The sequence below is a fragment of the Capricornis sumatraensis genome, chromosome 3, assembly GCF_032405125.1.
Source record: "Capricornis sumatraensis isolate serow.1 chromosome 3, serow.2, whole genome shotgun sequence".
Taxonomy (NCBI): domain Eukaryota; kingdom Metazoa; phylum Chordata; class Mammalia; order Artiodactyla; family Bovidae; genus Capricornis; species Capricornis sumatraensis.
The window spans coordinates 167,184,301-167,209,708 of NC_091071.1; the positions used below are offsets into that span (position 1 = coordinate 167,184,301).

General features: G+C 52.4%; 1 protein-coding gene across 1 annotated transcript; it reads left to right on the plus strand.

The window, feature by feature from the left end:
- Positions 1–15,045: 15,045 nt before the first annotated feature.
- MATN1 (matrilin 1) lies at positions 15,046–24,585 on the plus strand. The gene is made up of 8 exons (XM_068969076.1): positions 15,046–15,142; positions 16,865–17,211; positions 18,327–18,549; positions 19,462–19,587; positions 20,564–20,980; positions 22,136–22,288; positions 23,864–23,944; positions 24,536–24,585. Exons 1-8 carry the CDS (start codon positions 15,046–15,048, stop codon positions 24,583–24,585), a joined length of 1,494 nt encoding a protein of 497 aa, XP_068825177.1.
- Positions 24,586–25,408: the final 823 nt, after the last annotated feature.

Below are 25,408 nucleotides of genomic sequence, written 5' to 3' on the forward strand. Positions count from 1 at the left end.
GTCTGAGTTGGGCTGTGTCACCAGTGCCACAGGAGACCTAGCAGAACCGTGGATGCCAAGGCAGGAGTGTGGGCTTATCCTGGGGCAGGGGACTCTCTGAGGGCTTTTGGGCAGGGGAGTTACAGGATCGGACTTGGGTTTTAGGAAAAAAGAGACCAAATTCTGGGACCCGTAGAAAGGCTGGTGATGTCCCCCTAGAGGGAAAGAGAGAAGGGAATTTGAGGTGTGCTCTCCGTCTGTTGGAGTTGTCAGCTTTTCTTGAGACTGGCAGATTTCTTCATGGATTTTACCTGCTCTTTACCCAATGCCCAAACAACTGATGAGGCAAGGCTCTAATGGAGATGGACAGCAACCTTCCATTTGTTCACACATGAGGGAACTGACGCCCAGAGACATCAAGTGACTTTCCTGAGGCCACACAGCAGTCAGGCGTTAGACTAAGTGCCTTTTATTCTCCTTGCAAGTGCAGGTCTAAAGGGTTGGGGACGCAGTCTGTGTGAGCTCTTGCTTCTTATGAAGATTCACATGAAGAGAGCCCTCCCCTCCAAGAAACCCCCAGCAAGTGGTAAACTGGGGGCAGAGGTCACAGGAGGAGGGGACTGGCCTTGCCTCCAGCCTGTGTCTTCATCAAAAAGTTGTCAAGGGGCAGTGGCCGTGTGTCCTGAGGATAAATGCTGAGATGACACTCCCATCCTTCCCACTCCCACCCCTGGCCTGAAGCCAAGCAACTGGCAGAGATGTGTAGTGGAATTGTGCCCTGTGGCCAGGCGGCTGCCGGGGAGTGGGGGGACGCTGGCCCGAGGAACAGGAAATAGCTGGGTTTGGGGAAGTCACGTGGCCCGGGCCAAGCCAAGCCAGCCCGCCATCACTGGGCAGTCCTCACCGCAGCCCCATCAATGCCCCGTTTGAAGCTTGTACAGGGATCCTTTGACGGGGCCGGGTGACCCACTGAGAGGGCCTATTTGAGCTAGCTGCCCGGAAAAGAGCTGGCCCCAGGAAAGAGGGGCTGCGTGCGGGCTGGGCAGGTGAGGGCCGCCCAGACGGGCCGTCTCTTGGAGGGAAGGAGGGCCGACAAAATCAAGCCCTGTGGCTGAAGGGAGGGAACAGCCGTTTCTCAGGGCTGTGACGGTGGCAGGAACAGTCACGGAGTGAGCTTAGCCTGTCATCTCTGCGACTCTCCCACTGGCCTCACAAGCAGGCGCCACACGATGCTGCTTCCTGAGGCTCAAGGCGGGCAAGTCCAATGTCACCATCAAAGTCACCAGCAGTTGAGGGCTGGAGCTGGGCTTTGGCATGCCTGATGGAAACTGAGCTTCTCCCTCTGGTCCTTCCTGGCCCCCCTCGGCCACCTTGCCGGTGATCAGAATGATGGCGTGAGGATGACCTTGGAAAGTCCTTTGAAGATGGGGACAGAGGCATAATTGCCCTTGCATGCCTGGCCCTGAGTTCAGGCCTGGCTCCAGAGCCCCGCGCTGCTTATGGTAGAGACTGGGGGTCTGTTGTGTGTGCAGGACCCAGACGGATGGTGACAGGGAGGTGGTCCAGGTGAGGTACGTTGGGGGCACAAACTCAAGCATGGATTTGCTATGGGGCTGGATAGATTCATGAGACATTTGGGAAGCAGGACCTGCCGGGCAGAAGTGAGGAAGAGGAGGGTAATGAGATTGGTGCCCAGGTCTGGAGAGCCTTTAGGATGGTGCTGCCCAGCTCTGAGCTGAGGACACCTGAGAGTGGACAAAAGGAGGTGCAGTCAGCTTTGTTTGCAAGTGAGTTACCTGGGGGACCACGTGATGGGGGTTGCTCAGGGGCAACTGCATCCGCAGGTCTGGAGGCAGGAGCCTGGAGGAGGAGGGGTTTAGGATATGAGTGCCACCCGTGGACGTGTGAGTGGGATGGATGTCATGTGGGTGGGGTGTCATCAGGGTCGTTTTTTAAACTAACTTTTATTGCAGTGTAGCTGCTTTCCCGTGTTGTGTTCCTTTCTACTGTACAGACAAATGCAGCAGCCACAGCTACCCGAGTATCTCCTCCCAGCTGGACTTCCCTCTCACTTAGGGCACGGCAAGGTAGAGTTCCCAGTGCTTTACGGTGTATCCCCGTCATTTGTCTATTTCATCAGGTCAGTGAAGTTCAGTCGCTCGGTCGTGTCCGGCTCTTTGTGACCCCGCAGACTGCAGCACGCCAGGCCTCCCTGTCCATCACCAACTCCCGGAGCTTGCTCGAACTCATGGCCGTTGAGTCAGTGATGCCATCCAACCATCTCATCCTCTGTCGTCCCCTTCTCCTCCCGCCTTCAATCATTCCCAGCATCAGGGTCTTTTCAAATGAGTCAGTTCTTCGCATCAGGTGGCCCGATTACTGGAGTTTCAGTTTAAGCATCGGTCCTTCCAATGAATATTCACGACTGATTCCTTTAGGAGGGATGTCTATTTTTTACATAGCATCAATAGTGTATATGCGTCAATCCCAAACTCCCAGTTCCTCCCGCCCAACCCTTCTCCCCCTTGGTATCCATACACTTATTCTCTACATCTGTGTCTCTTTCTCTGCTTTGCCAATAAGCTCATGTATACCATTTTCAACAGGGTTCACAGAGGTGTTAGCCCATCAGCAGGATGTAATGTTGGCCCGTGGCCTCCCAGGTCATGCTCTCACATGATAGCACATGCCCCCTTGCCCTGTCCAGCCTCTGGCTTCCAGCCTTCCTGACTGCTTGTAGGGCCTGAGACCAAGGCAGCACTTGGTCGGATGACACATGGGAGACAGTGGGCTGTGACCTGAAGGGGCCATAGCTGGAAGGGCAACACAGCGGCACTGCTGCAGCCTTTGGTGGTAGGAACGGGCACCGCCCCCACGGCCGATGTAGGAGCTCTGCCCTGCTTATGGGCAAGTTCTCCATATTGTGGGGAGGTCTGGGGGAGACCAGCAATTCATGCCCAATCTGCCCATGAAATCTTCAACTTGGGGACTCCCCTAGCGGTCCAGTGGTTAGGACTCTGCAATTCTGCAGGGAGCCTGGGTTCAACCCCTGGTCAGGGAACTAAGATCCTGCATGCTATGTGGCATGGCCAAAAATAAAACAACAGAGAGAGAGAGAGGGATAAAAAGAAATCTCCAGCTTGTAATGAAATAGTCTTAACTCACAAGGTGAGTAGTTCCCAGGCGTAAGGATGCTGGGTCTGGGTGGTGTGCAAGCACCTATTCTGCCTGTGCAAGGCAGCTTCTGTGGGTCTCTGTAGCCCCTGCCCTCCTGGATGGGCTCTGTGGAGCCAGCACTCACATTCCAACCTCTCCCCTGGGACTCCAGGAGGAAGTGGCCTCCTTAGCCAGCAAGGGCGCTTCAACAGGCAGTGGGCTTGGCAGGGAGTGGCCAACACAGGGGAGCTGGAGGCTTAAATAAACAGAGTCCATCTGGTAAACAGTTTCCCCGCTCCTCCCTGGTCCAGGTGGTTAAGCAGGACATTGACCTTGAAGCTTCCTCTGCCCACATGCTATGGGGACAAGCCAGGTTGGGGGACAGCCTAGGCAAAGACCCGGAAATGTTGATCACAGGTCAGAGGGTGGTTCCAGTCTGGAAGTCTCCCCTTTGAGAACTCACAACTTACGACAGACACCACAAGTTGTTCAGCCTTGTCCTTCTTGCCAGGGCCAAGTTGCTGACACTTTATATGGAGGTGGAGCTGAATTCTAGTCCGAGGGTTTGGGGAAAAGCCAAGGTATTTTAAGGGGCTACAGGTGGAGCCGTGGAGGGAAACAAGTGTCACTGTGCACCTTCCCAGCTCCTCTGCCCCAAGAAGTGATGCCAGGTGTCATGAGGGGAGGGTGGGAAGGAAAGGTTCAGATGTTCCTGGCATTGGGCATCCTTACAGAGGCTGTGGGCTTCCCAGGTGGTTTACGGGTAAAGAATCCAACTGTAATTCAGAAGATGCAGGAGATGGGTCAGGAAGATCGTCTGGAGGAGGAGGGCATGACAACCCACTCCAGTATTCTTGCCTGAAGAATCTCATGGACAGAGGAGCCTGATGTGCTACAGTCCACAGAGCTGCAAAGAAGCTACTAGCAGGCACGCATGCCCAGAGGCTGTAGGTGGAACAACCTTGACACTGTAACATTCCTCTGTTGCCCATGGTCACCCTAAGAACAGGGCCAGACCTTGCTCTCAGGTGATCACATTCCACAGGTTGCTTCCCCAGCACCCTTCATCACTGAAGGCACTGCAGAGGGAAGGGCGTGAAGGCTCAGTAAGCACTATGTGCAGATTTGCTATAATTAACACCTAGTCCTTTCCTTGTGACTCAGCTGGTAAAGAATCCGCCTGCAATGAGGGAGACCTGGGTTCGATCTCTGGGTTGGAAAGATTCCCCAGAGAAGGGAAATGCTACCTACTCCAATACTCTAGCCTGGAGAATTCCATGGACTGTGTGGTCTAGCGGGTCGCAAAGAGTCGGACACGACTGGGCGACTTTTCACTTTCACCTCCCCATACTGACCCTGAAGCAACTTTGCCTGAACTGAAAAGTGCTGTATTTCTTTCTTTCTTTTTAAAATCTGGTTTTTATATCTTGGGGGCTTCCCTTGCGGCTCAGCTGGTAAAAATCAACCTGCAATGCGGGAGTCCTGGGTTCGATCCCTGGGTTGGGAAGATCCTCTGGAGAAGGGAAAGGCTACCCACTCCAGTATTCTGGCCTGGAGAATGCCATGGATTGTATAGTCCATGGGTTTGCAAAGAGTCGGACATGACTGAGCAACTTTCACTTTTATATTTTTGTTAGATATAGGCCTAAATGTGGCATTCCTGGAATATAAGGTTCCAAATCAATTTTTAATTTTCTGAGGAAACGTCATCCTGCTTTACATAGTGGCTGAAACCATGTACACTTCCACCAACAGGGAACAAAGATCCCTCTTCTTCCTCATTCTCACAGATGTTTGGGTTACCTTGTCTTTTGAATGATGACCATTTTAACAGGTGTGAGGAGATACCTATGGTTTGATTTGCATTTCTCTGATAGTGATGTTGAGCATCTTTTATGTATCTGCTGGCCACTTGGATGTCTTCTTTGAAAAAAATGTGTATTCACTTCCTCTGTCGATTTTTGAATCAGGTTTTTTTTTGAAGTACAGTTGATTTGCAATATTGTGTTAGCTTCAGGTGTACAGCAAAGTGATCTATACATTTAATTTTTTCAGATTATTTTCCCTTATAGGTTATTACAAAGTATTGAATATTATTATACAGTAAATCTTTGTTTTTCTACATTATATACAAATGTGTATCTTTTAATCCCATACTGCTAATCCTTTCCCCACTTTTTGGTAACCATTAAGTTTATTTTCTACGTCTGAGTCTCTTTCTGTTTTATAGATTCATCTGCATTAGAAAAATGTCATATTTACTTGTCAATCCCCTGCCCCTTGTTTGTTCTTTTTTGAAAATTAATCAAATTTTTTTTTTAGCTAAGCTGGGTCTTCATACTGTTCATGGGGTTCTCAAGGCAGGAATACTGAAGTGGTTTGCCATTCCCTTCTCTCAAACTACCACACAATCGCACTCATCTCACATCTCACATGCTAGCAAAGTAATGCACAAAATTCTCCAAGCCAGGCTTCAACAATATGTGAACCATGAGCTTCCAGATGTTCAAGCTGGTTTTAGAAAAGGCAGAGGAACCAGAGAGCAAATTGCCAACATTTTGCCAACATCATTGAAAAAGCAAGAGAGTTCCAGAAAAACATCTATTTCTGCTTTATTGACTATGCCAAAAGTCAAAGTCAATTGACTTTGACTTTTGGCATAGTGTGGATCACAATAAACTGTGGGAAATTCTTAAAGAGATGGGAATACCAGACCACCTGACCTGCCTCTTGAGAAATCTGTACGCAGGTCAGGAAGCAACACTTGGAACTGGATATGGAACAACAGACTGGTTCCAAATAGGAAAAGGAGTACATCAAGGCTGTATACTGTCACCCTGCTTATTTAACTTCTGTGCAGAGTACATCGTGAGAAACGCTGGACTGGAAGAAACACAAGCTGGAATCAAGATTGCCGGGAGAAATATCAATAACCTCAGATATGCCGATGACACCACCCTTATGGCAGAAGTGAAGAAGAACTAAAGAGCCTCTTGATGAAAGTGAAAGGGGAGAGTGAAAAAGTTTGCTTAAATCTCAACATTCAGAAAACGAAGATCATGGCATCTGGTCCCACCACTTCATGGGAAATAGATGGGGAAACAGTGGAAACAGTGTCAGACTTTATTTTTGGGGGCTCCAAAATCACTGCAGATGGTGAGTGCAGCCATGAAATTAAAAGACGCTTACTCCTTGGAAGGAAAGTTATGACCAGCCTAGATACAATATTAAAAAGCAGAGACATTACTTTGCCAACAAAGGTCTGTCTAGTCAAGTCTATGGTTTTTCCAGTGGTCATGTATGCATGTGAGAGTTGGACTGTGAAGAAAGCTGAGCACCGAAGAATTGATGTTTTTGAACTGTGGTGTTGGAGAAGACTCTTGAGAGTCCCTTGGACTGCAAGGAGATCCAACCAGTCCATTCTAAAGGAGATCAGTCCTGAGTGTTCATTGGAAGGACTGATGCTGAAGCTGAAGCTCCAATACTTTGGCCACCTCATGTGAAGAGCTGACTCATTAGAAAAGACCGTGATGCTGGGAAAGATTGAAGGTGGGAGGAGAAGGGAACGACAGAGGATGAGATGGCTGGATGGCATCACCAACTCAATGGACATGAGTCTGAGTAAACCCCGGGAGTTGGTGATGGACAGGGAGGCCCGGCGTGCTGCAGTTCATGGGGTCGCAAAGAGTCGGACACGACTGAGCTGAACTGAGCTGGGTCTTCACTGCTGTGCGTGGGCTTCTCCTAGCTGTGGTGAGCAGGGGCTGCCCTTCAGTCAGGGTGCGCAGGCCTCCCACTGCAGTGGCTTCTCTTGCTGTGGGGCGTGGGAGCTAGGCACACAGGTTTCAGGAGCTGCGGCGTGTGGGTTCAGTAGTTGTGGCTTGCTGGCTTAATTGCTCTGCCGCATGTGGGATCATCCCAGACTAGGGATTGGACCCATGTCCCTCGCATTGGCAGGTGGATTCTTTAACACTGGACCACCAGGAAAGTTTTTCTCTCCCCCTGTTCTATGCCCACATATATCACCTAGGGTGGGTAGAATTCTAAGAAGCCTCCAATGACCTACGACCTTGTCTAGTTCTCTGCCCTCAAGTGTGGGTGGATTCTGATCAGACAGTCACTCCTGGCTTAGGGTTATCTTATCTGGCAAATTGACTTTAAGAAAGGGAGATTATTCTGGGTGAGCCAGACCTGATCAGTTTGATCTCTTAAAAGGGACTGGGCTCTTCTGGAAGAGGTGGTTCGGCATGGGAGAGATGTGAAGGGTGAGAGGCCTTGGGGAGCCCGCATAGCAAGGAACGGCAGGTGGCTCCTGGAAACTGAGGCTCTCCTGGGTAAGCAGCCTGAGTGAGGCCGGGGGAGGGGAGCGGAGGGGGGAGGTTCAGTCTGACAACCGCAAGGAACTGAATCCTGCCAGCCACAGTGTGAGCTTGAAAGAGGATCTTGAGATCCAGAAAAGAAGAACAAGGCCTAGTCTTGACTTCAGCTGGACTTCAGCCTTGTGAGGGACTGGGAACCCAGACTTCTGACCTTCAGGAACTGTGAGGAACTTTGTTTGCTATGTTCAAGCTGCTAATTTTGTGGTAATTTGTTACACAGCAAAGGGAAAAGAATGTAGCACTCCTTCCCAGTTTGGAGGAAGTTTTATTTTTCCTCTTCAATGTCTAAGTGGCAGCCGCACCAATGATCTTGTGCCTCTGAAGGCTTGGTCAGGGTAGATGCAGAGTTTTGAAACTGAAGGGTGGAACAGGTGAGCCAACCACTGTTTGCACATCCTCAAATGCTCTTCTCACGTCTCCAGATGCTCTGCTTTGAGGGAAAAGAGCAGGGATATCAGGCAGCCAAGAGAGAGGTTAGATACCTCGGAAAATGAGGGAGAAAATATATTCCGTTCTGCTAGCTAAAGCATTATATTACATTCAGAGCTCCAATTTTTTAAGAGGGAAAGAGACAAATTAAAATGCTACTGGGAGCTGGCACCATGTGCTGAGATCCATGTGTTTTAAAGGATAGTTTTAAGAAATGAAGTTTTCATTAGAGAAGAATTGACTCAGTAGGGGTGTGACCACGATCTTCAGGTTGCTGAACAGGGTACATGGGGGAGACAGGCTCACTCGCTCTCTTAGCTGGATGGACAATACTTTAGGGGATCTCTAAGCTCCCTGCGGAGAAGGCAATGGCACCCCACTCCAGTACTCTTGCCTGGAAAATCCTATGGATGGAAGAGCCTGATAGGCTGCAGTCCATGGGGTCCCTAAGAGTCGGACATGACTGAGCGACTTCCCTTTCACTTTTCACTTTCATGCATTGGAGAAGGCAATGGCACCCCACTCCAGTACTCTTGCCTGGAAAATCCTATGGATGGAAGAGCCTGATAGGCTGCAGTCCATGGGGTCGCTAAGAGTCGGACATGACTGAGCGACTTCCCTTTCACTTTTCACTTTCATGCACTGGAGAAGGAAATGGCAACCCACTCCAGTGTTCTTGCCTGGAGAACCCCGGGGACGGGGGAGCCTGGTGGGCTTCCGTCTATGGGGTCGCACAGAGTCGGACACGACTGAAGCGACTTAGCAGCAGCAGCAGCTAAGCTCCCTGTCCAAGAGGCTGAACACCATAGGCTGGACATTAGCTTCCCAGGGACAGAGAGAGAATTTACGTTTCTTATTGGAGGCTGGGTGAGATTGGTGCTTTAGTTATAGCAGAACCACCTGGAGAGCCTAGAAATACAGGTTCCCTGGGTCTGGGATGGAGCCTGGGAATCTGTATCCTCTTCTGAACTATCTTATCCAAACTGTCTGGATAGCTTGGGAGCAACTGAAGGAAATACAAAACAGAGTGACTTGCAAGGGCATATGAACGAGAATTATGCTCAGCACTCCACAGATCCCAGTTGCTCTTGGAGTCCTGTAGGGGCATGTCTCTTTCGGCCTTCACTTGGGGGTTCTGTCCTTCCCCACCCACCGGCGGGCCCCAAAGCTTTGTCTTCACTTTGCTTAAGTTCCCCCCTGCCCCGCCAATGCAGATCCTGAGACATAGACTTGGGTGCAGGTCGTTTTTTGGGAGGTGGTCCCAGGGAGTACAGTGAGAGCAGGAGGGAAGCAGAACAGGGATAGAAGCTAATAAAAATGTGCAGTGATGGAAATTTCCTGGTGGTCCAGGGGCTGGGACTTGGAGCTCCCCATGCAGTGGGCCTGGGTTCGATCCCTGGTGGGGGAACTAGATCCCAAATGTTGCCAACTAAAAGTTTCCATGTTGCAAGTAAAAAATTCCACAACTGAGACCTGGGGCAGTCAAATAAATAAAAGTAAATGTTAAAAAAAAAAAAAAGGTGTGGTGAGAGAAGATAGAGGAGGGAGTGACTCGTTCTGGGGCAGAGAAGAGATGGGGAGGGCGGGAGGCAGGGAGAGAGACTGGCAACTGTCTGGATTTTGAAGGACCTTAAATGCCCAGCTAGGTCTGAATATTCATCTAGAGGCGATACAAGACCATCACAAGGTATTTTGCCTTGAGAAGAGTGACAGAGAGTGTCCTGCTCACTAGATACTCACTTCCTGCCCCTGGAGTCACTCCTTCCCCAGGCAGAATCCAGTGACGTCCTTTTCTCTCTCTTGTCCGTGTGGCTGGAGCCAAAAGGCTTGGACTTGATGGGTTAGCAAGCTGGGGGCAGCTTTGCAGAGGGCCCATCTTGGACAGCAAGGAGATCCAACCAGTCCCTCCTAAAGGAGATCAGTCCTGAATATTTATTGGAAAGACTGATGCTGAAGCTGAAACTCCAATACACTGGCCACCTGATACGAAGAACTGACTCATTTGAAAAGACCCTGATGCTGGGAAAGATTGAAGGCGGGAGGAGAAGGGGCTGACAGAGGATGAGTTGGATGGATGGCATCACCGACTTAATGGCCATGAGTTTGAGCAAGCTCCGGGAGTTGGTGATGGACAGGGAGGCCTGGCGTGCTGCAGTCCATGGGGTGGCAAAGAGTCGGACACGACTGAGTGATTGAACTGAACTGACTGAGGCCTGAGTGCTTGCTTGTTACTGTCACTTAGCCTGTTCTCTGCTGACTAATACAAGAAGGCACTCTGAGAACCATAAGCACAGGTGTGGCCTGCAATACCTTTCTTTCTCCCCTGTCCTCTGACACTGGCGTCGAGAGCCCAGCTTCACAGACGAAGGGCAGATCAGCGGGGAGACTCATCTAATGCCAAGACAACTGGCAGGCAACAGGACCGAGCCTCAAGCCCAGCTCTGTCTGCGGCCAAGAGCTTTTCCACTTCATAGTATTCCTTAAAACCTGGCATGAGCACCGGTGACAGAAATCAAGACAATTTTCCGTGACATGTAGATGAAAAAGTTAAGTTTAATTCGTTTTGAGTTTATTTGAAGGCATATTGGAATAAACATGCAATCTGTACATCAAACCAATGATTTCATGGCTACCATTTCAAATTAGGAGGATAAATTTTTGCCCAAAAGTGAGCTTTAAAGTTAGAACAATTCATTAACCAAAAAAAAATAGTAAAGCTCTGCGTGCTGAAGAATTGATGCTCTCAAGCTCTGGTGTTGGAGAAGACTCTTGAGAGTCTCTTGGACATTAAGGAGATCAAGCCAGTCAATCCTAAATGAAATCAAGCCTGAGTATTCATTGGAAGGACTGATGCTGAAGCTAAAACTCCAATACTTTGGCCACCTGATGTGAAGAGCCATCTCATTGGGAAATATCCTGATGATGGGAGAGATTGAAGACAGGAGGAGAAGGGGGCGATAGAGGATGAGATGGTTGGATGGCATCACCGACTCAGTGGACATGAGTTTGAGCAAGCTCCGGGAGGTGGTGATGGACAAGGAAGCCTGGTGCGCTGCAGTACGTGGAGTCGCAAAGAGTTGGACACGACTGGGTGACTGAACAACGAGAAGTGTGGATCCAGTAAATGGTGATGATGGTTTGGAAGGAGGAAGGGGACAGGCACCCGCGGATTGCGCTGCATCGAGAGATACCCAGCTTTGCTCTTCAGGAAAAGAACTGAGCCTGGGGCACAGGATGGGGAGTCCTGCGGGCCTTCCCCTGACCCAGACTCTGCCCAGAGGCCTCTCGGTGGACCACTCTGTCTTGGATGAAACACTGAAGGCTTTAAGTCTCTGGAAACCCGAGGTGTGTGAAAACAAGGAGAGGGAACGGGGGCGCCCTTCACGGGCTGCCTGTCTGACTTTAGGAGCAGCCTCGGTGAAGGCGCCTCAACGCACTGTTTCTCCTAGGCCAAGACCGGACACACTGTTCCCCATTCTGATTCCTGGGGTAAAATGTTTCACATTTTAAAAACACAAATATTTAGTTTCTTTCCTCAATGTATATATTTAACATCCAGGACTCCTACCCCTCCCCAAGCTCCCGCTATGGAATGTAAAAGCTGCCCCTTTGGGGGAAACCCATCTCCGTCCCTGAAAACCTACCTGCAGCATATTTCTGTGGCTTCACTAATGAGCAAAGTGACACAGAGAAGGCGCTTGTGTTCCTCCGAGGAGCCCATAGACCTGCCATTCAGAGACGGAGCTGAAAGAGCTGTTTCACGGGCTCAGCTGCGGCCTCGGCCAAGAGGGCTTTGTACCCTGTCCACCGGGAGAGGGGCGGTGGGGGGCGAGGAGACTCCAGCTCACGTTCTGCTCGTCCACCTTCAGGATGAGAGTGGTGGGGGACACTTGCTATCGGTCACCATCGCCCAGCCCTGTCTGACCTTTGCTGGTTAACATGGGAATAGACCCAGTTCTTCACCAGTTCCTTCTTTTCATTCCTTTCTCCATTTGCTCACCAGAGGCCTGTGACAGGCACCAGGCCAGGCCTGGGGAGTCCGCTGGTGACAGATAAGACCCCCGCAGGCAGGGAGCTGATATCCTCTGGAGCAGGGTTGGGGTGGCGGTGGGGGACCAGGTCCTACATTCATAACACAATTTTGGGAAGTGATATGGGCCACAATGACCATGCCCTGCGGCATCTCGGGAGGATGGAAGCAGATTTACAAGCTGCAGAGAGACAAGAAGTCAGCGTCAACTGATTGCAGGAGGTGGTGGATTGTGAAAAAATGAAACTAGAATGAAAAGTCATTTAACTTCCTCATTCTCTAAAACAGAGGCGAAAGGGAATGAGACCTGATTTCTAAGCTCGGCTCTGTCTCTAAAGAGGCCGGGTGGCTTCAGGCAAGTCAAGAACCTCTCTGCGCCTGTTTCCTCATCTGACAAATGGGCTAACAGAGTTGGGCCTGCTGACCTCACAGGTTTGCTGGGGGAACAAAAGACGCAGAGTGACGTAGTGAGTGATTGTGCCACGTCACACGTACAAGGGACTGTTACCTTCATTATTCCTGAAGGTGGTGACAATGTTGGTTGGATCAGCTGTGCCTGGCAATCACTTTAAAAAAATGTCCGTACATTTCTTTTTATGGAGGTGTAATTTATATAGAGTGAAATCACAGGTCTTAAGTATTGGTAGTTTTCCCTCCCCAAAGATGACAATCCTTCAGCCCGGCAATCTCCACTTCTGTCCTCTCACTGACTCCTCACACGGTCCCAGTGAGGCAGGCAAGCCAAGAGTTAGTATTCCCTTGTCATCTTGCATAGCGACAAGCTGAGGCTCAGGGAAGCTAAGTCACCAGCTACAAGTCACACAGCTGATGAGCAGCAGAAGCGAATTTGAACCTGGGTCTCTCAGATGGTCAAGCCCATGCTCTCTTTATCTCATCAACTACTGGACCTGCAGATGACACCACCCTTATGACAGTGAAGAGGAACTAAAGAACCTCTTGATGGAAGTCAAATAGGAGAGTGAAAAACTGGCTTAAAACTCAACATTCAGAAAACGAAGGTCAGGGCATCCGGTCCCATCACTTCATGGCAAATGGAAGGGGAAACATTGGAAACAGTGACAGGCTACTTTTTTGGGCTCCAAAATCACTGCAGATGGTGACTGCAGTCATGAAATTAAAAGATGCTTGCTCCTTGGAAGAAAAGCTATGACAAACCTAGACAGCATATTAAAAAGCAGAGACATTACTTTACCGACAGCAGTCATGTATGGACGTGAGAGTTGGACCGTAAAGAAAGCTGAGCGACAAAGAATTGAGGCTTTTGAACTGTGGTGTTGAAGAAGGCTCTTGAGAGTCGCTTGGACTGCAAGAAGATCACACCAGTCAATCCTAAAAGAAATCAACCCTGAATATTCACTGGAAGGACTGATGCTGAAGCTGAAACTCTAATACTTTGTCTACCTGATGTGAAGAACTGACTCCTTGGATGCTGGGAAAGATTAAAGGCAGGAGGAGAAGGGGGTGACAGAGGATGAGATGGTTGGATGGCATCATAGACTCAATGGACATGAGTTTGAGCAAGCTCTGGGAGTTGGTGATGGACAGGGAGGCCTGGTGTGCTAGTCTATGGTGTCCCAAAGAGTCAAACATGACTGAGTGACTGAACTGAACTGGACCTAGATGCGATGATGGGGACCCTTCCTGGATATATCCCTTTATTTACAACCCTTCAGTTTTGCCTTGTCTCTGCAGACCCTGGACTGGGCCCGGATGCAGAGATGAATCAACCAGACACTTATCCACTCACGGGTGAGATGGACAAGGCGCAGAAGCACAGGGAAGGGGTCCTAACCCAGGGGAGCGGGGAGAGAGATGGGCATGGAGAAGGCACCTCCACCAGGCTTCCCCCATGCAAGCAGGGTGCCTGAGAGCTCTAGCCTGGGGCCCTCTTCTGGCATTGACACCCAGCTGCACTTAAGACAAATTACTTCAAAACTCTGGTTTTCAGTTCCTCATCTGGGAAGTGGGGGCAATAGTATTGGTTGCCTCAAAGGGTTATCCAGAGAATTCGATGAGATGGTTCATATAAGACTGCTTGCCCTGGGAGGTGGGCACCATTAGCATCCCCACCTTTCAGGTGAGGCACAGAGAGGTGAAGCAACCTGCTCACAGTCACACAGCAAGTAGAGAGCACACCCAGGTCATCTGGCCCCTAAGTCTGTGCTCTCAACCATCTTCCCTACTGCCCTGCTCCTAGTGTGCTGTGCTCAGTCGATCAGCCGTCTCTGACTCTTTGCAACCCCATAGACTGTATAGCCCACCAGGCTCCTCTGTCCATGGGGATTCTCCAGGCAAGAATACTGGAGTGGGTTGTCCCGCCCTCTCTAGGGCATCTTCCCAACCCAGGGATTGAACCCAGGTCTCCTGCATTGTAAGCAGATCTTTTACCATTTGAGCCACCACAGAAGCTCGCCCTGCTCCTACGAGGGGCTCGTGTACCTGTTCGCTCCGACATGACTCTGAAAGATTGTTAGGCAGAGAGTGATCAGGAGGAGGGGGCAACATGGGCAGATGGTCCTGTGTGGACAAAGGCTTGAGGAGCACTCAGATCCAGGCGCGGATGGAGAGCAGGGTGTGTGTGGAGAGCCAGCAGACAGGACAGCCAAGGCTGGAGGTGGGAACCTGGGGCTGGAGTTGGAGGTGGGAGAAGTGTTGGTGTGGGTGGGGGCGCCAGGCAGGGCTGGGCTGTGAGGGTGTTGGACTCAGGTTTACCTGGGCTCAGTCTGGCAGCTTCGGGCCAGTGCAGGCTCTGGGCCCCAGAGGAGCCTCCCTCCACCCACCTGATATTTCCTGGATTCCAGCTGTAGCTTCTGCAGGCAAAGGAGCCCTTGTGGTCGGAGGGGCCGCTGGAGCCCAGGCGGGGAGACTCCTTCCCTCCCTCCCTGGCACACACACCTCCATTCAGCCTGGCCCCGCCCTCCAAGGGGGCTGACCCCACGTTAGTGGGGGGCCCGCCTGACTGGGAGGCTGGGCCAGTAGGCAGCAAGGTTGATAAGACCTGGCCCCCACTGGCCCCCACGACTGTGCTGCTACTGCCTGCGTGCCAGAACCATGAGGGCACTCAGCAGCCCCCGCCTCGTGCTCTGCGGCCTGCTGCTGCTGCTGTTCCAGGCCCCATGCGCCCCTGGCCTCGCCCCCCTGTCCAGAGGTGAGGGGGCCCCATGTGAGGTGGGGGATACCGGGCACTGAGACAGACAGAGGCTAAATGGTATCCAGCACTGGCGGGGTGGGGGGCGGCAGGCAGGGGTGCCCCACAGGGCCGACCCAGGAGCAGACAGAGATGGTGACAAACACAGGGACCAGGGTGGGCTGACCCTGTCTGTTCTGTGGGGAGGGGGCACGGCATGAGACGGCTTCTCTGAGCCTGTCTCTGGGCTTCACAGCTCCCAGGCTGTCCTCAGGGACCAGGCATCCTGCAGCGACCTTGGTCTTCTGGGTCACTGACGGCACAGCCTTCTGTCACCTGGGGCTGCAACCAGGCCCAGGGCTGAGCTCACGACTCTCTGATGACTGCAGATCTGGTGGGGGGGTGCAAGATGACATTCCCCCTTCCAGCAGCCCTTCCAGCATATTCTGGACTGGGCTCTCCATGAGCTGTACCACTCTGAGTTTCAGCTGTGAAGACAGAGTCCTAGGATGCCCAGCTCCTCCTGTGCAGATGGGGAAACTGAGGCCAGAGAGGGGAGGACCTGTCTAAAACCACACAGTGAGTGAGCAAGCCTCAGAGCCTTGTGGCTCCTGGTCCACTGTCCCATGGTGTGGCCAATGCCCTCTCCATCTCTGGGCCTCAGTTTACCCATTTGTAGCCTCAGGTAAGTGGGGACCAGGAAGCCAAGCTGCAAGGTGATTTCTGAGGCCCCCTGAGGACCTCTGATGTCCGGGCCTGGGGCACCATGGCTGGGAGATAGGACTGTCTACACACCTTGTCTTTCTTGACTCTTCCCGCGTCCCTGCTTGGCAGTAGCCCAGATTTAGTGCGGGACAGAGTGCAGACTTCTGTACGGGCTGCAGGGCCAGGCCAGTGAGAGCATCAAGCATTAAGCCTATCCTCCCCTCCAGGCAGATGAGAAAAGTGAAGCTTCAAAGCTGCCACGATCTGCCCAAGGCCACAGAGCTGGGACTCGGACTCCGTCTACCTCACTTGGGCTCGGTGTCCCTCCCAGCTCATGGTGCTGCCTCCCAGGCTGTCTGGAAAGACGTTGCTCCCTGGGGGTGTGTCTTGGGGGGCCACTTGGTCAGACTGCCAAGGTGGCCGCAAGGAACTCCTGCTGTTTTTCCTGCTCTTAAATACCAGCCAGCAGGCTCTGCGGGATTGGGGCAAACTGGGTGCACTTTGCTGATTCTCTTTGATGCTCAGATGAAAGAGCCCATGTTGACGGATGCTGCATTGGTTTTCAAGGCTGTGCCCGCTGGAAGGCTGACCCTCAGTTCCCTCCTGCCCAGGCAGGGCAAAGAGAATCCCTTGCTTCCACTCTGGGCTGAAACCTGAGACGTGAAGGCTATCTTCTCCTTTGCTGCCTCTGAGAGCCCTACATGCCCAGCCTTGAGCTGGCACCTTACACACATTTTTGCTTGTCCTCAAAGGTCTCTGTAAGGAAGGGATCGCCTGCCCATTGTACAGACAGGAAACTGAGGCTCCGAGAGGTGAGGGTGCCATTTGAACCTCTGTCTTTCCTATGGGCTGAGCTGGGGGCCTCTGGCAAGTTGCTTGCCTGGGTGTCCCCATACTGACAGCAGCACCCAGCCAGGCTGATTCATGTCTGGTCTACTCTGCCTGAGGCCTCAGGTCTAGACCTAAGTAGCCCCTGGTGCCCTGTTCCTTTGTCTTAAGTACTTCCACTCCATCCTCCCGACCTCTGCCCCCTCCCAGGGCACCTCTGCCGGACCCGGCCCACCGACCTGGTGTTCGTCGTTGACAGCTCACGCAGCGTGCGGCCCGTGGAGTTTGAGAAGGTGAAGGTGTTCCTGTCCCAGGTCATCGAGTCACTGGATGTGGGGCCCAATGCCACCCGCGTGGGCCTGGTCAACTATGCCAGCTCTGTGAAGCAGGAGTTTCCACTGCGGGCCCACAGCTCCAAGGCTGAGCTGCTGCAGGCCGTGCGCCACATCCAGCCGCTGTCCACAGGCACCATGACGGGTCTGGCCATCCAGTTTGCCATCACCAAGGCCTTAAGCGATGCAGAGGGTGGTCGCCCCAGGTCTCCCGACATTAGCAAGGTAGGGGCTCACAGGAACGTGGCAGCTGACAGCAAAGAAAAGATACAGCTAGGTTTTCAGGGCCAGAAGCCTTGGCCTCAGGAGGGGAGGAGATTGTATGAGGCCGCTCCCCAGGGGACCCAGGGTAGGGATACTAAAAATATTGCTGCCCCCTCTGGCTTCTTATCAAGAATCATCTCAGGGGGCCTCACCACACTCCCTTTCTCCAGATAAAGAAACATGGGCTCAGGAAGGTGAGCTGTATTTCTAACCCAGGCGTGTCAGGTCACCAAGACAGGGGGTCGAGCACCCAGGCCAGGGAGGAGACTCAGGAATCAGAAGCAGACTCAGGTCAGAAGCAGAAAAGCAGCCAAGGGGGCTGGACTCTGAGTCCCAGACTCCTACAGAGCAGTCTGGAGGACCCGACTTAGGGCAGGCTGGACAGGGGGTGGGTGAGGGCCAGGCTTGGCACCAGGGTCCCTTCCTGTGGCCCTTTCCCAGATACAGCACACAGGGGACTTGGGGGAGGAGAAGTGTTTTCTTCCTAAGGAAGTTAGTGTCTTGGGGAACGGAGGGAGAAAAGGCAGCATCTTCCTTCATTCCGTGGGCATCTATATGGGTACCGCCTCTCTCCCAGGGTATACAAAGGAAGATTGGGCAGAAGAGAGGAAAACTCCCACTCTTTAGCTTCTGCCTCTCTCTGGTGGCCGAAAGGTAGAACTGCACGGAGCTGAGTACAGAGGTCTGGCCCTGTCCTCGCAAGCACCCCCAGGCTGAGGAGTGGAGGTGGCTCTGCCCTCAGAGGTCACAGAGCTGTCTGATGGAGAAGACACCCAGAAGCCCTAGTCAGATGGAAGAGCACCGTAGCCACGCCTCTCACTCAGAAGAAACCTTTCTCCTCTTCCACTATCCAAGTTCTTTTTCCCGGGCTTGATATTGGTGGTGGTGGCCGTCATATTCACCTGCCACTGAACAGCTGTGTGACGGGGCTTGCCACTCCGCCCCTCCGGGTCAATCTCCTCTATGTCAACAGTCCTGGGGTGTTGGGGGGGTGGGGTTGCTACTGGAGGACCAAGTGGCCCACTCAGCGTGGGGAGGGAGGCCAGGCCCTCGCACATTCCTCCTCTGCATCGCAGGTGGTCATCGTGGTGACGGACGGGAGGCCCCAGGACAGCGTGCGGGACGTGTCTGCGCGGGCCCGGGCGGGCGGCATCGAGCTGTTCGCTATCGGCGTGGGCCGCGTGGACAAGGCCACGCTGCAGCAGATCGCCAGCGAGCCGCAGGACGAGCACGTCGACTATGTGGAGAGCTACAGCGTCATCGAGAAGCTGTCCAAGAAGTTCCAGGAGGCCTTCTGCTGTGCGCGGGCGGCGGGGGGCAGGCGATGGGCCAGGCTTCGGGTGGTGCTGGAGGAAGGGAGACTGGGGAGAGGCGATCGGGTGTCTGGGCGGGGCCAGGGCAGGGGCGGGGCTGAGAGTGGACCATTGGGGGCGGAGCCTGGGAAGGAGGCGGCCTATAAGGGGCGGGGACTGAGATTGAGATCATATTGGGGGCGGGGCCAGGGCCTTATCTGGGCTGATCCCCACCCAGTCCGAGGTTGAGGGACTTGTGGAGGAGGTGCCGCTCAAAAGAGGGTTTTTTTTTTTTTTCTTTTGGAGATAAGAGTCCTGGCAGGGAACATGGGGAGGGCCTGTGCTATTTGGCTGCGGGGTGTGTATGTGTGTGTGTGTGGTGGTGGGGGTGGAGGGTTGGGATGCCAGAGTCTTCTGTGATGTGGGAAGGTCTGAGGGGGCTTGGGCATTGGGGTGGAGAAAGTTCAGAACCTTTAGCGGGGTGGAGGGGCAGTGCAAGGATTCTTCTCCACGTGTAAAACAGATCTAGGAAGAGCCTGAATCTAACTGTGAGAATTCTAGGCCATAATGCACAGTACCACAAATCTGGTATTTCACAAATATTTGTCGAGCATCTTCTGTGTGCTGTGCTCACTGCTGCATGTTTTGTTCTAGTCATTTGGAATACAACAGTGAACAAGAGGGATTTAGGCTCTGCCCCTGTGGCCTATATCATTTCAGCAGGAAGCTTTAGTTTATCATCAGCAATGCCACCGTCTCCAGGGATGTCAGCCTGGCTGCAGTGATGCTGGCCTGGGTTGAGGGTCTGGAACCCCACCCGGGTGAGGGCCTGAGTGTCTCTGAGTGTATGAGGGGCCATCCTGGCTGAGATAGCCAAGGGCCAGTGACCGTGTGATTCTGTCTCCTCTCGTCCCTGCAGTGGTGTCAGACCTGTGTGCCACGGGCGACCATGACTGTGAGCAGGTGTGTGTCAGCTCCCCGGGCTCCTACGCCTGTGCCTGCCGTGAGGGCTTCACCCTGAACAGTGATGGCAAGACCTGCAACGGTCAGTGGGCCAGACACAGGCAGCCTGGGGAGGGTGGCAGGGAGGGGATGGGGCCTTGGCCAGTCCCCTCGGGAAGCCCACCCTAGCCTCCCTGCTCCTTGCCTCTGGACCAGTCTGCAACAGATGTTGTCTATGGACTTGTGGACACAGAGGGGAAAGGAGAGGGTGGGATGAACTGAGAGAGTAGTATTGGCATGTATGCACTCCCATGTGTAGAGCAGATAGATAGCTAGTGGGAAGCTGCTGTGGCTTCCTGGGTAGCTCAGTGGTAAAGAATCTGCCTGCTAATACAGGCACTGCAGGAGACACAGCTTCGATCCCTGGGTTGGGAAGATCCCCTGGAGGGGGAAATGGCAACCGCCTTTAGTATTCTATCCAGGATAATCACATGGACAGAGGAGCCTGGTGGACTGCACAGTCCCTGGGGTCATAAAAAGTTGGACACGACTGAGTGACTGAGCAGGCAGGCAGGGCAAACTGCTGTAGAGCACAGGGAGCTCAGCTCAGTGCCCTGTGATGCCTAGAGGGGTGGGATGGCGGGTGGGTGGCAGGGAGGCTCAAGAGGCTTGTGTATACATATAGCTGATTCGTGCTGTTGTACAGCAGAAACTAACATGACATTGTAAAGCAATTGTCCTCCAGTTTAAAAGAAAGAGATGTCTTCTGGAGTTCGATGTTTGCAGTTCTCTTCTCACTGTCCCTCTTTCTGCCGCTGTGGATGGTGGGTTTAGTGTGGTGGGAGGAGTTATATACTCTTGAACTCACATCTTGGTGCCACTACTTCTGAGTTGTGTGATTTAACCATGTTTAGAGCTTCAAGTTTCAATGCTGGAGCTTAGGCTTCCCAGAGGGAGTTTTGAGGCCCAAATGGGATGATCTTCTGAACAGCTGTTGGGTGTGGTGGGTACCCAGCCACTGGCTGGGATGAATGACTGTGTCCTTAAGCTTCACCTCCCTGCCTTCCTACCCTCTGCAGTCTGCAACAGTGGCGGGGGCAGTTCGGCTACTGACCTGGTCTTCCTCATTGATGGGTCCAAGAGTGTGCGGCCGGAGAACTTTGAGCTGGTGAAGAAGTTCATCAACCAGATTGTGGACACACTGGATGTATCGGACAAGTTGGCCCAGGTAGGGCTGGTACAGTACTCAAGCTCTGTGCGCCAGGAGTTCCCCTTGGGCCGCTTCCACACCAAGAAGGACATCAAGGCAGCCGTGCGGAACATGTCCTACATGGAGAAGGGCACCATGACCGGGGCTGCCCTCAAGTACCTCATCGACAATTCTTTCACTGTGTCCAGCGGGGCTAGGCCTGGTGCCCAGAAGGTGGGCATTGTCTTCACTGATGGCCGGAGCCAGGACTACATTAATGATGCTGCCAAGAAAGCCAAGGACCTTGGTAGGTGCTGCTGGGACCGGGAACACCACCAATGGTCAGGGGTACACATGCAACAGCTCAGTTTCAGTTTAGCTTAGTGTCTGTTCTGACGAGTGCCCAAACCCAGGTTCCATATAAATGAGGTTTGTCCAACTCTTTCTTATACTGATGAGAAAACTGAAGCCCCAGAAGAGTAAGTGGCTAGTTCTTATGGTCTCTTGGTAAGTGAGGCTTGGAACTTTTCCAGTTGAATAATCCCAAGAGCACACCATCTGTTGGCAGGCAACCTCACTTTGGGACAATCCTGAGTCTCAGCTTTATCACCTATTAAATGAAAATAATAGCAACCAGTAAATGGATATTATAAGGGTTACATGAAATTACAAAGTTCTCAGTACAAGGAGTCAGTACAAGTCTGATGTACGGTAGCATCTCAGTAAATGTTGATTTCCTCAATGTCTTTGTCCCAGGCATTGTGCCTGCAATTCCAGCATCTGCCACCAGGAGGTGACTGGTTTTGATTGCCTGGGCATTCCCCAGACAATGGCACCCCACTCCAGTACTCTTGCCTGGAAAATCCCATGGACGGAGGAGCCTAGTGGGCTGCAGTCCATGGGGTCGCTGAGGCTCGGACACGACTTCACTTTCACTTTTCACTTTCATGCATTGGAGAAGGAAATGGCAACCCACTCCAGTGTTCTTGCCTGGAGAATCCCAGGGATGGGGGAGCCTGGTGGGCTGCTGTCTATGGGGTCGCACAGAGTCGGACATGACTGATGCGACTTAGCAGCAGCAGCAGCAGCAGCAGCAGCCTGTCCCTATGGTGAAAGTGAAGTGAAGTGAAAGTCACTCAGTTGTGTTTGACTCTTTGCAACCCCATAGACTATACAGGCCAGAATAACTGGAGAGGGTAGCCTTTCCCTTTTCCAGGGGATCTTCCCAATCCAGGGATCGAACCCAGGTCTCCCGCATTGCAGGCAGATTCTTTACCAGTTGAGCCACAAAGGAAGCCCAAGAATACTGGAGTGGGTAGCCTATCCCTTCTCCAGAGGATCTTCCTGACCTAGGAATTGAACCAGGGTTTCCTGCATTGCAGGCAGATTCCTTGCCAACTGAGCTATCAGGGAAGCTGCCTGTCCCCATAGCCACCATTATTCACCTTGTTCCTCTTGGTAGGCTTTAAAATGTTTGCTGTGGGTGTGGGAAATGCCGTGGAGGATGAGCTGAGGGAAATCGCCTCAGAGCCCGTGGCAGAGCACTATTTCTACACAGCTGACTTCAAGACCATCAACCAGATTGGCAAGAAGTTGCAGAAGAGGATCTGTGTGGGTGAGTGAGACCAGAAAGGGCACTGGTGGGAGGAGTAGGTGGGGCTCTGACGATACATGTGTGTGTCTGTTTGTGTAACCATCCCGGACTAGATATGGGTGGGGAAAAGAGGAGCTGGGATAGCATCATGACTTGGCAGAACTGGGAGGAGGGCTGACCAATCTGACTTTTCAGTTCAGTTGTTCAGCTGTGTCCGACTCTGCGACCCCACGGACTGCAGCACACCAGGCTTCCCTGTCCTTCACCATCTCCTGGAGTTTGCTCAAGCTCATGTCCATCAAGTTGGTGATGCCATCCAACCATCTCATCTTCTGTTGTCCGCTTCTCCTCCCACCTTCAATCTTTCCCAAGCTCAGGGTCTTTTCCAGTGAGTCAGTTCTTCACATCAAGTGGCCAAAATATTGCAGTTTCAGCTTCAGCAGCAGTCCTTCCAATGAATATTCAGGACTGATTTCCTTGAGGGTTGACTGGTTTGATCTCGTTGCAGTCTAAGGGACTCTCAAGAGTTTTCTCTAACACCACAGTTTGAAAGCATCAGTTCTTCGGTGCTCAGCTTTCTTTATAGTCCAGCTCTCACATCCATACATGACTGGAATGTATACATGACTGGAAAAACCATAGTTTTGACTAGACGGACCTTTGTCAGCAAAATAATGTCTCTGCTTTTTAATATGCTGTCTAGGTTGGTCATAGCTTTTCTTCCAAGGAGCAAGCATCTTTTAGTTTCATGGCTGCAGCCACCATTTGCAGGGATTTTGGAGCCCAAGAAAATAAAGTCTGTCATTGTTTCCATTGTTTCCCCATTTGCCATGAAGTGATGGGAATGGATGCCATGATCTTCATTTTTTGCATGTCGAGTTTTGAGCCAGCTTTCTCACTTTCCTCTTCTCCTCTGTCTGATTTTTTACAGCCAGCAAACATGTACTGAATGCTCTTCCACAAGCGGCACTGTTCTCAGTGCTCTCCAAATGTGAAATCATTTAATCCTATTTGGTAGGAATATTGTTATCCCCATTTTAGAGACAGGAAAACCAAGGCCAGAGGGGTGGAACAACTGAGTAACTGGAGGAGCCAGGATTTGAACCTTGCTTCCTCTCCTGGTTCCCAGTGGTAAAGAGTGTAGATTCCCCAGTCAGACAGGCCTGGGTTTGCATGTTTGCTTTGACACTAACTAGCTGCTGGCTCTGGGTAAGTTGTTTTCCTTCTTGAGTTCTTCGTTTGTAAAACGGGATTAATAACAAACCCAAAGAGTTGTGGTGAGGAGTCACCAAGATGACCTCGGGGCCCCCGACTAGAGTGTCCTGCACATTGTAGGTGACCAGCGTTGGGGAGGCTGTTTTGGAGTTCTTTATCAGGGTTTTTAGGGGTCAGGAAGACATTCAGGGATTGCCCCCTCCATCACTCCTGGGAGCTCTGTCTCAGGAACTCTACATGTCTCTCTGCCTTCTCGCATCTCCCAGGCCCCACACTCCGCCAAGGCACTCCAGTTCTGGCCCTGAGCAGTGACCACCCGCCTCCCTGGCAGGCAGTCACTCACCATCTCCTTTCCCTTTCCCCACTTTCTGCCCACGCCAGAGGAAGACCCGTGTGCTTGCGAGTCCATCGTGAAATTCCAGACCAAAGTGGAGGGGCTGCTGCAGGCCCTGACCCGGAAGCATATCCTTTCCCAGAAGCCTCTGTGAGGAGGGGATGAGGTCAGGAGGGCCCTGTGGTGGAGGGGAGGAGAGAGCCTTGCCTCTTGTGTGGTGGAGTCGGGCAGGCTCCTGCTGAAGACGGGCTGCATCCTGGCCCAGGAGGCTGGCCCTGGCTTTGGTACTGATAAAGGAGAGGCAGAAACCAAGAGCTAGAAGCTGGGCACACACGGAGTCCTGGACACACTCGGGAAAACGTGGTGCCTATGAACTCCGCTTTCTCAGGCGCTCGGTGACCTGCCTACCCACCAGACTCCTCTCAGATGGGGCTGCACCCCGCACAGCTCCCCGGGTTCAGGCAGGACTAGGCGGGTACCCAGCAGGCCTAAACCTGCACCTGGGCAGGGCTGGGCTTTCTAGACCCACCGTAACTGTCGGCTTGGTTTTGGAAAGCACCCCCCTGAGGGCTGTGGATGGGTAAGTTTTGACACTGGCGAAAGCACCCGCTATGGGGAGGGATGAGAGAAAGTCCTAGAAGCGGGGCCCCGAGTGCAGGTGCCACCCCGTCACTGCTCTGCTCCAGTCAGCCCTCGCCTCTCCTTAACTCCCAGTCCACTGGAAGCTGTGAGTAAGCGGCTGGCCATCCTGGAGAACAGAATCGTCTAAGGCCGCCTGTCCCCGGCGCAGCTAACGGAGCCCTGCGTGTGTCCCCTGGAGCCCAAGTGTAGTCTAGCTTTGCCAGTTCAGCGAGGGGGGTTTGGGAGGTGGGGTCCCAGGACAGGACTGGGCTTCCTCCTCTCTCACCCTTCAAGCCTGGGGGTAGTGTGCGTTTAAGTGTATGTACTGGGAGAGTGTGCCTGTTCGGGAGAGCGTGCATGTGTGTATGTCTCTGTGTGTGTGTGTATGTATGTGTGTGTGTGTGTGTGTATGCCCAAGGGTAGGCATGTGACTAGGAACATGAGTGAGAACGCAGGGGTGAGTGTGGGAGGAACTGCGTTTGCATTTTTTTTTTAATCAAAAGCTTAATATATTCCTGTTTTTTTTCAGTTCACTCTTTCTTGACTTGCGAGTGCTGTGAATTTCTTTTCTGGTTTCTCTGTTCCCTTTTGAAAAACCATTAAATGTGATTTAATGTAAGCACTGAATGAGGCTGGTGGCCGTGTGGTCATTTGGGCAGCAGGAGGAAGAACTTGTGGGGGTGGCAGGCGAGGACTTTGCTCGGAGGAACTTAGCAATGGTGGCAGCAGGGAGGATGGCCACCGCTCCCCAAGCTGCGCATGTCTGTCCTGACTGTTCAGTTACAGATTCATTGATGAGATCTCTGTTCATCCTCCCAGCAACCTTACCCAGAACAGACTTGAGTCATCCCCATTTTACAGATGGGAAACCTGAGTGTCTGAGTGATGAGATGACTTGCTCGTTGGAGAGACAGGGCTCTTGAATCTGGGACTTTGAGACATCAAGAGAAAAAGGCATCAGAGAAGAAGGG